The 8,947-nt window shown below is 44.0% G+C and overlaps 1 protein-coding gene and 2 non-coding genes across 4 annotated transcripts in view; 1 reads left to right on the plus strand and 2 right to left on the minus strand.

Moving 5' to 3' along the window:
• The window catches only part of LOC118231987 (ras-related protein Rap-1b), a 41,679-nt gene extending 35,320 nt beyond the window's left edge, over positions 1 to 6,359 (plus strand). Inside the window, exons 5-8 of one of the 2 annotated variants that reach the window (XM_035426474.1) lie at positions 1,466 to 1,606; positions 2,798 to 2,941; positions 4,038 to 4,153; positions 4,277 to 6,359. In XM_035426474.1, the coding sequence (XP_035282365.1) occupies positions 1,466 to 1,606; positions 2,798 to 2,941; positions 4,038 to 4,124 (372 nt within the window). In that variant the 3' untranslated portion in view covers positions 4,125 to 4,153; positions 4,277 to 6,359. Of the gene's footprint in view, positions 1 to 1,465; positions 1,607 to 2,797; positions 2,976 to 3,011; positions 3,131 to 4,037; positions 4,154 to 4,276 lie in introns of those variants that run through there. The other variant, XM_035426473.1, reaches the window with a different exon arrangement.
• A 1,801-nt stretch (positions 6,360 to 8,160) lies between these two features.
• trnac-gca lies at positions 8,161 to 8,232 on the minus strand. The gene has a single exon. It is a non-coding gene; the product is annotated as a tRNA-Cys (tRNA).
• Positions 8,233 to 8,658: 426 nt separating this feature from the next.
• Positions 8,659 to 8,730, minus strand: trnac-gca. The gene has a single exon. It is a non-coding gene; the product is annotated as a tRNA-Cys (tRNA).
• Positions 8,731 to 8,947: the final 217 nt, after the last annotated feature.

Here is an 8,947-nt window from a genome sequence, read left to right on the forward strand (position 1 = left end):
AGGCCTTCATTCCTCAGTCAGGCCTCCAGTGTTTTGATTTGAATGTGTCTCATTTCCAGTAATGACTCGTATAAAATGGAAGTAGGAAGAGGCTTAATTTGCGCTCCAGATGGCCGTGTGTGTGTGAAGCCCTATGTGAATGAAAGAGTCCGCCGGGTCTGTTTATTCTCCACTCTATAATGGCGGTTTAATCGCCAAGGTGTCTTGAATTAGGAATCAGGACTTTTTCCCCCATTCTTCCACTGTGGAGTCTAATCTTGTTCAAGTCCTTTAGTTCGCTCAGAAAGAAGCGTTGGAAGGGGTTCGAATGAGAGAACTTGCCTTTTTCGGGCTGTTGGTTGTTTCGCCGAGAATATATGTCACTTCCTGCCAAGCTCAGACACCCAGGGGAAGCGTGTCACCGGTTTCCATGGGAGCGGTGCGCAGGGTCCAGCTGGGCTAATAGGAAGTGATTTCCTTTGGGCCGGGAGTTTTTTCGTTAATGTGCGTTTAAGGCCCCATTGCGTCACTGAGAGTTCGGGGTGCATCCGAAACCTGGGAGAAGCGCTCGGCGGCGATGTGGTAACGGACGCTGCGCTCCCGCTAATGGCGTTAGCCTCGCCGTTTAATGTTTTTTTTTTTTCTTCTTCTTTTCTCGCTCTTCCGCAGCTAATGAACGTACATTAGCTGAGATGCGCGTTCGAGTTCTGCTAAGAATAGACTCTTCTGTCGTACGGCCGCCCTCAGCGCCGCGAGGAGAATGTGTGTGTCGCAGAAACACGACGGAAAGTTAATGAAACCTGAGAGGGAAAATGGAGGACGATGAATAGAGTGTAACCCCTTGAACTGTGCTTCGCAGTACTGAATGAATCCGCTTTTCATTGATGCAAAATAATTAACATTATGACCCTGTTTATTGTATAAATCCCCTCGTACGAATAGCTCTCGTGCAGTACTCCTTCTAGGGAGCTTTCCAAGAAAATGAAGATTTAAGACGTCCATTAAATCTGAATCAGAAGTACTGGGGGAGTACGGAAAATGGACAATGAAAGCAGGTGATTTTTAATATGTGACTGAAAAGAACAGGTTGTAGCTGCACCTATGACCTGATTTGGAATTGGAATCCATAGATGAGGTGCAGAACAGTTAGGCTATTTCCTATTTCAACTGCTTTGAAATTGTAAGGAATGACAGACACACACACACACACACACACACTCTCTCTCTCTCTCTCTCTCTCACACACACACACAAGCACAGCCACACACTCTCTCTCACACACACACACACACACACACACACGCACAGCCACACACACACACACGCACAGCCACACACACACACACACACACACTCACACACTCACACACTCACACACTCACACACACACACAGTCACACACACATACACACAGTCACACACACATACACGCACACACACACACACACCGGGTCGTAACGCTCCTGTCCCATCTCTGTGTCTCCAGGAGCAGTTCACGGCGATGCGGGACCTGTACATGAAGAACGGACAGGGCTTCGCGCTGGTCTACTCCATAACGGCACAGTCCACCTTCAACGACCTGCAGGACCTGAGGGAGCAGATCCTGCGGGTCAAAGACACAGACGACGTGAGTCCCCACGCACCCCGACACGCCCCCCCCCACGGGCCCCCCACAGGCCCCCCCCAAGGCATCGGCAATAACGTCCTCTCGTACTGCGCTGAGCACCTTACCGAGTGGTTCGGTCAAACCTGTGTTCTCTAAAGGAGGCCCAGGTCAGCCTTGTCCACAGTCACCTGATGAGGAGGCCACACTGGGGAACTACTTGTCACACGGGAGAAGGTCTTCTGTTAATATAACGCTTGGATCCGTTCGGAGCACAAATGCAAGATAATATGCGAAATAATAATAAAATAATTCCAACCTAATGAGCCAATAATGTAGTGTTGCTGCGTGTGAAATATTTTGATGATTCTAACATGATGCATTAATTGGGCCCAGAGAAATTACTGGGTTGTTATTTGTTAATTACTGGGTTGTTATTGCATCACCAAGGGGTTGAAAAGCCTCCATTTTAAGCCACATGTCAAACAACTGAAGTGAGCATCTCACTTAGCTGTCCTGCTATCTCTTAATCAGGCACATATGAAAAATGACTGAAATATTTATGGTCATTAATATTTATGGCGTGTCTGTCTCTGTACTTTGTAGTGCATTAGGCAATGTGGCAAATTAAAATGTCCACCAAGAATGTAAAACGATGTTCCTGGTGGACATTTTTATGTAAAGGCTGTGTAACACTCATAAATGTTACAGAGCTGTAATACCCTGTTCTAAATGTATTGTTTAAGTCTAATGAATATTACAGAAATCTACCCTCGGTAGCTTCTGAGCTGTATTGTTGCTAAGATACAGCTTTGAAGAAATTTCTTCTTCATTGACAGGCTGTGGAGGAAAAACACAATCATATCCACCCTTCACACAGAGGTTATAATGGGGCCATTCAGTGACACACATTTAATTTACATGCACTTTAGTGTGTGTGCTCACACACGTCAGAAAGAAGAGGATGTGAAACCAAAAAAGACTAATTACTAAATAGCTGTGCAGTTCACAGTTGGGGGAGGGGGGAGGGGAGCGAAATCTTTCAGCATGTTGTCAGTGCTTTCTTCTGTAGCTACGCATTTACGTGTATACATCTATCTTTCAAACATCTCCTGCAGGCTCCACCCACCGCTCTGTGTCGTGCCCCCGGTCTCATTTCTCGTTTCTCTACCCCCCCCCCCCCCCGCCCCGATCCCTCACCGCCCCTCCCCCCAGGTGCCCATGATCCTGGTGGGGAACAAGTGTGACCTGGAGGAGGAGCGGGTGGTGGGCAAGGAGCAGGGCCAGAACTTGGCCCGACAGTGGAACAGCTGTGCCTTCCTAGAGTCCTCCGCCAAGTCGAAGATTAACGTTAACGAGGTGAGCTTCCCCGGCCTGCGCCACGGCAACGCAGGTCAACGCTGCCACGATCTGCGTCACGGCAACACAGGTCAACGCTGCTACGACCTGCGTCACGGCAACGCAGGTCAACGCTGCCACGACCTGCGCCAGATGCGTTCCTCGCGATGGCTTTTGATCGAGACCTTCTGTTAGCCCTTTAAGGTGTGAGGTCACAACTGTGTGATTAGAACATTCTTAGCTGAACATTCTAATGCTGATGATGTCACAATCGCTGCTGGCAACTGAAATGCGATGGAGTTCTACAACACTGACTTGGGATCTTGGGGGGGGGGGAAACATTGCAAAGAACCTACTCCTCAAAGGGTTGAGATTGCTCACTCTCCTACTTTCTCCTGCACGTGTCGCATTATGGTAATGCGCTATTAGTCTACTATAAGCACATGCAAAACAACAGGATACAGTATGCACAGGAGAAAGTAAGAGAGTTGAGCGATCTTAATAAACATTTCCTAATCAAACGCCTCATTACTACCTGCTGGTAGCCTAGAGAGAAACGCGTCAAGCGCCCTGTCAGTCAAAATGGAGGGAGGCGTGTCTTTCTGCCTCAGAGGCGCATATTGCCTAGAAATGCATCCTGTATTCATTTCTTTATTGTCTCATCAAATCTGGAGTATCGCTGCATTCAGACTTCACACTGTAGCCTAAAGCCTGAGCACCTGTCAGGTCCTGACATGAGGGCTGTCACTCAAAGTGCCCCTTTTCAGACTGGAGACGGGGTTAGAACGTGAGTGGATCTGATCTGCACCTGTGTCTGTGTCATGTGCTGCTTTTTACACTACTGTTTCAACGCTCCAGGGATTATCTGGTTGAGCACATCGCTGCTCCACGTTCTCAGCCCAGTACTGCACTTAGCAGAGAATGCCTTACCAGTGCAGCAGGTGGGCATTACCTATTTATAAACATGGTCGTGCCGCAGGAATAAAAGGGTACAGAGTATTATTTCTGCTGTCTTAAGAACGTTTTTTTATCCTCAAGTTTCTGTCTGAATGTATCATTTCATTTTTGCATCGTGACTAATGTCTGACTAAATTTATTCAATCTTATTTGCGTATAGATCTTCTATGACCTGGTTCGGCAAATCAACAGAAAAACCCCAGTACCAGGCAAAACACGCAAAAAGTCCACCTGCCAACTTCTCTAATACACAGCTGCACTCTTGCTCTGAGCCAGGTGAGTGGGTAGGTGAGGGGTCTGTGGTGAAGGGGAGGGGCCTATGATGGAGGGGAGTGGTCTGTGGTGGTGATCTCACGCCGTTTAAAGAGGTTAATACCTCTCACCTTTTTTTTATTCCAGGTCTGATGAACTGCTGTCCCTCTCAGTGGTGCCAGCATTCCGACTTTACTAAACCGACATCCAGCAGACTTTCCTGTGTGGCCATAACCCCTTAGCAACAGAAATCAACTGACCGGCCAATCAAAGATACCACGTCATTTTTTTTTTTTTTTTTTTTTTGATTTTTGTTTTTTGTTTTTTTTTGCACATGGATAACTGTAATTGACTGCCAGTGCTGCAAAACGAGAGATTTTTACTATATAAATATATATTCTAATCATATGCAACTGAAATAAAGCAAGGCCCAGAACCTACACACACAGTATTACTGCTAATGAAAAATACACCTTCCTTCAGCCACCATTGTACATGTAATAATCTGATGCCTGACCCAGCTGCACTCACTAGGGTTCATTTTGGCAAGTGCTATGATGACTATTATATACCATGATAAATATGTAGTGGTGCTTTGGATATGTATATATAAATCACCACTATTTTAGCCAGAGAGGAAGTCCAAAGAGCACCTATATAGCCAATTTCATACAGTTAACTTTGCTCCTTGGATATTTTGTTCTGTTTCCCTTTTTCCCCTTGTCTGAATCTCTTTTCTTCTTTTTTTTTAAATCACTAGATTTTGTTCTACCGAAATGCTATATTGCGAATGCTATTAATATGATTTTTATCTTAGGCAAACCTGTGGATACAGTGATGTCTGTGTAAAGAGAATATAAGTACACTTTTCTTTCACTGTTATATTGTCCTTAGCCTGAGATACTGCCTTCAAATTTGCTTCTCCCCAGGAAAGTCGCACAATATTTTCAAGTCAACCTTTTATTATTATTTTTAAACGTTTGTATAACGGGGGTTCACAGCAGGGTTTCTGTTGGGAGGGAAGGATCAAGTTCGGCAAAAGACCTACAAAGTGAGACTTCAGATTCTGTCACTGTCTACATTGCCTCAGATTTGAGCCGTCATGGCTGCCGTTTCAGTTTGAGCCGAAATGGCCGCCATTTCAGTTTGAGCCATCAGGTTCAGGTCAACTTGCACACTGTCCTATTCCTCTTTAAAGAGTCCTGATCTACAACAGGAAATATATATATATTTTAACATGAGGGTTTTTTTAAAGACAAAAAAGTAAGAGTAAGAGAAATCACTCTCCGTGCTTCTGTCGCTGTAGATCCTCACTGTAATCTCCCTTTCCCCCATCTCTGCACCCCAACCCTTGTCTGCTCATGCATTTCTTGTAAATTTAGGATATAAACAAAATTTTTGTCCAATAAGAAAAGAAAGAAAAAAACATTGCCTGTTAGTGATTGTTTCTCCTGTGTAAACATTTGGGGAGATGTTACTTGGTGGACAACTAACTGTGGGTTTGTCAGTAATGAATGTTGGGCAACTTTTTTTAAAAGACCGTCATGGTCAGCTGGTGGATGGAAAGGTTTTTTTTCTGTGTTTTCTGCTGACTTATTTAAAAAAGAATGCCTTGTTGCTTTGTATGCATTGAAAAAAAAAAAAAAAAAAATAACAACAAAAAAAACTCCTGGATGTAAAGACTGTGTGTATATGTCCCAGAGCAAGGCCACAGTGTTTGAAGTGCAAGACCAGTTGGGGGGGCGTGGCCAAATGTAAACTTCAAAAAAAAAAAAAAAAAAAAAAAAAGCCTTAATTAAAGTGGTGCAATTTTGTACAACCTCGCATCTGTAGTTCAATAAATCGGATTGCCATGCAAGGGCTCGTAGTGAAGATCTACCAGCCGAAATGTTTGTTGTGTTACTTTTTACTCTTGCCAGTAACGTTAAGGTGTTGAAACCCTTCTCCTATCATTGCCCGGAGCTGGCTACAACATGTTGGCAATGTTGTGAGAATGTTTTGTGTGAGTTTGGGGAAAACAACGTCGGCGCACGTCTGATGCGAGTTGTGTGGAACCTTCTTGAGTGGAAATCTGCATCCTTTTCAACTGACTCTACGCTGTAAATGATGCCACTGATTTTGGGATCAAACTGTAAAATTTTCAGGTTTGAATATTAGCATGTGAGCCTATATTTTTTAAAGGTGAAAAGTATATTAAAATGAATGGAGTAAAGATCTCTTTGATTACCTCGCCCTTGTTTTTGTAGCCTTTGTTCCGTATCTCAGCAACAGAATGCTTGTATGTGTCCAGAGGAGGAGGGTGGGGGGGGGGGGGAACTCAAATGCGAAAAGGATTATCTCTTTCCCAAGTAGTTTCAAGTAATCGGCGTGGCAACAACGGAACGGAGCACAGCACGGACGCGTGTGCACTATGACCCGTCGGTATGGTTTCGAAATAATTTTAATTTTTATCAAGGTTTGAGTGTTAATCTTAGTGCCCCAGAGTCTCAAAATGGCTGTCTGAATTTTTACTGTCCAATCATACACCTCAGAGCTGATTGGCTACATTAACCCTTTGGGTGCCTAATCACTGATGCCCCCAGGGCGTTACTGTAAATAAGGGATGGGGTTCTCCGGTGACCATCCTGGTTCAATGAAGTATTGATTAAATGAGTGTTGCTGATGCTTTCAAAGTGATGTGTGAGGTCTCTGGCTTTCTGGCCACTGATGGTTAAGGGCTTAGACCATGGATACTCAAATTTGGACTTTGAATCCAAATCCGGCCCTGGTTTTCCTTTCCTCCAGGTAATTAACTATACAATTAGTGCTACTGATTGGCCGGACTGTATTCACACCTGACTCCCAGGTGAAGGGAGGGCGGGCAACCAGGAGTTCTTGGACCCCGAGGGCCGTGATTTGAGTAATGGGACTAGATGGGGCGACATGGCTCAGGAGGTAAGACCGATTGTCTGGCAGTCGGAGGGTTGCTGGTTCAAACCCCACCCTGGGCGTGTCAAAGTGTCCTTGAGCAAGACACCTAACCCCTAACTGCTCTGGCGAATGAGAGGCATCAATTGTAAAGTGCTTTGGATAAAAGCGCTATATAAATGCAGTCCATTTACCATTTACCAGATGATGGGAGTGATTTCATGTGAGAGACTGTCACAGGAGGATGGATCACGTATTGGAAGTACGCTGGCACAGACTGCCTAAAGTGATGGTCTGCTCCATGTTCATAAGGCTGAACATCATCTTTGCTGTCAGAAGGTATCTGTGTGGCTGAATAATAAGTATTAATCAGGGGGCTTCGATAAATATCACAAAATAATATCCATAGCTAGCATGGTAATGCAGATGGCACTGAAACCTCATTTCCAACCAGAACTTCATAGAAGAACAAAGCACAGAGGACTGAACAGAAGGAAGTTTTGGAGCCGATCATCAGGTTTGTAGATTCTTGCCTGCGCTTAAGTTGGTTTTTTGTTTTATATTGATAATGATTCTTTAGTCAATGATTGCATCATTTGCCTTAGTCACAGAAATATTTGGTTTTATTTAGATTTGTCTTGGTCATTCAGGCTACATCATACATTTGCATGGATGAAAATAAGGTTAAAAAAGGTTTTGAATGTTGGGTGTGAATTCAAACGTTCAAATCTCAAAAAACCAGGCTCCCAAACATGCAGATTCCATTTTTACAATGCCTCAAAATTATTACAAATGTGCACTGAACATCTGAGCTACTTGGGAAAAGGAGTGGAAGTTGGATGCCATTGATTCTACCTGTAACAAATCATCATTAAATGATAGGTCTGGTGTAATTTTTTTCCTGTATTGTCAACATATGCTACCTACAATGTTTCTGCCTGACATGCAATGCAGCAGGCCCAACAAACATATCACGAGAGTTCTGGATATTTTTATGTAGTCTGTGGTCCTTAGGAACAGTAATGGCTACTGCACCTATGTTAGTAGTATTTTCAATGACCGTTAAGAGCATCTGCTGGTTTTCTCCACTGTATAAAAGTGTTGTGACATCACAACATGTTTGAAGGGGGCACCCGGATTTGAACCAGGGACCTCTTGATCTGCAGTCAAATGCTCTACCACTGAGCTATACCCCCTCTCTTTCACCTGCAGGGAAACGCAGAATATCAACTTGTACTCACAAAGTAAATATTTGATTGGTAAGGACTTCCAAAATCCACACCCACTAGTATTTTGCCAGTCTAATCTAAGGTTTGAAAAAAGGTTGTGGCTAAACAATTGGCTGCTTATCTAAATACAGGTACATACTCTCTGTGTCCAATGCAATCTGAATTTAGAGCAACCCACTCAAATAAAACAAGTTGCCAAGTTTCAGTACGGTTTGACACACACAGGCCATCTTGACCTAACATAAGAGTTGTGGAAATTTTCATTTAGCCTGTGGTCCTTGGAAGAAAGCTACCAGCACTGTGTTCGGTAATTCCGATGACCGTTAAGGTATATCAGGACATCCACTGGTAGTTCTCCAACGTGTAAAAGTACCGTTACAGGTACATGACAACAGGGGACACCCGGATTTGAACCGAGGACCTCTTGATCTGCAGTCAAATGCTCTACCACTGAGCTATATCCCCTTCATTTTCCACACAAAATCCTCATCCCTCTCTCCTCTCCTCCTCTATATCAGCTAAATGTTAGAAACTGTAGTTCTGGGGAGAGAATTCTATAAGAGCAGCTGACCTGTCTATGCTATGTTAAAAACCTGAGATAAGGTCGCAAATAAAAAAGGAAGGGGGTATAGCTAATTATGCCAACAAAATAATCACTTAAGTGGGCCAAACGGTTACACAA

Source organism: Anguilla anguilla, chromosome 7, assembly GCF_013347855.1.
Source record: "Anguilla anguilla isolate fAngAng1 chromosome 7, fAngAng1.pri, whole genome shotgun sequence".
In the NCBI taxonomy this organism is placed as follows: domain Eukaryota; kingdom Metazoa; phylum Chordata; class Actinopteri; order Anguilliformes; family Anguillidae; genus Anguilla; species Anguilla anguilla.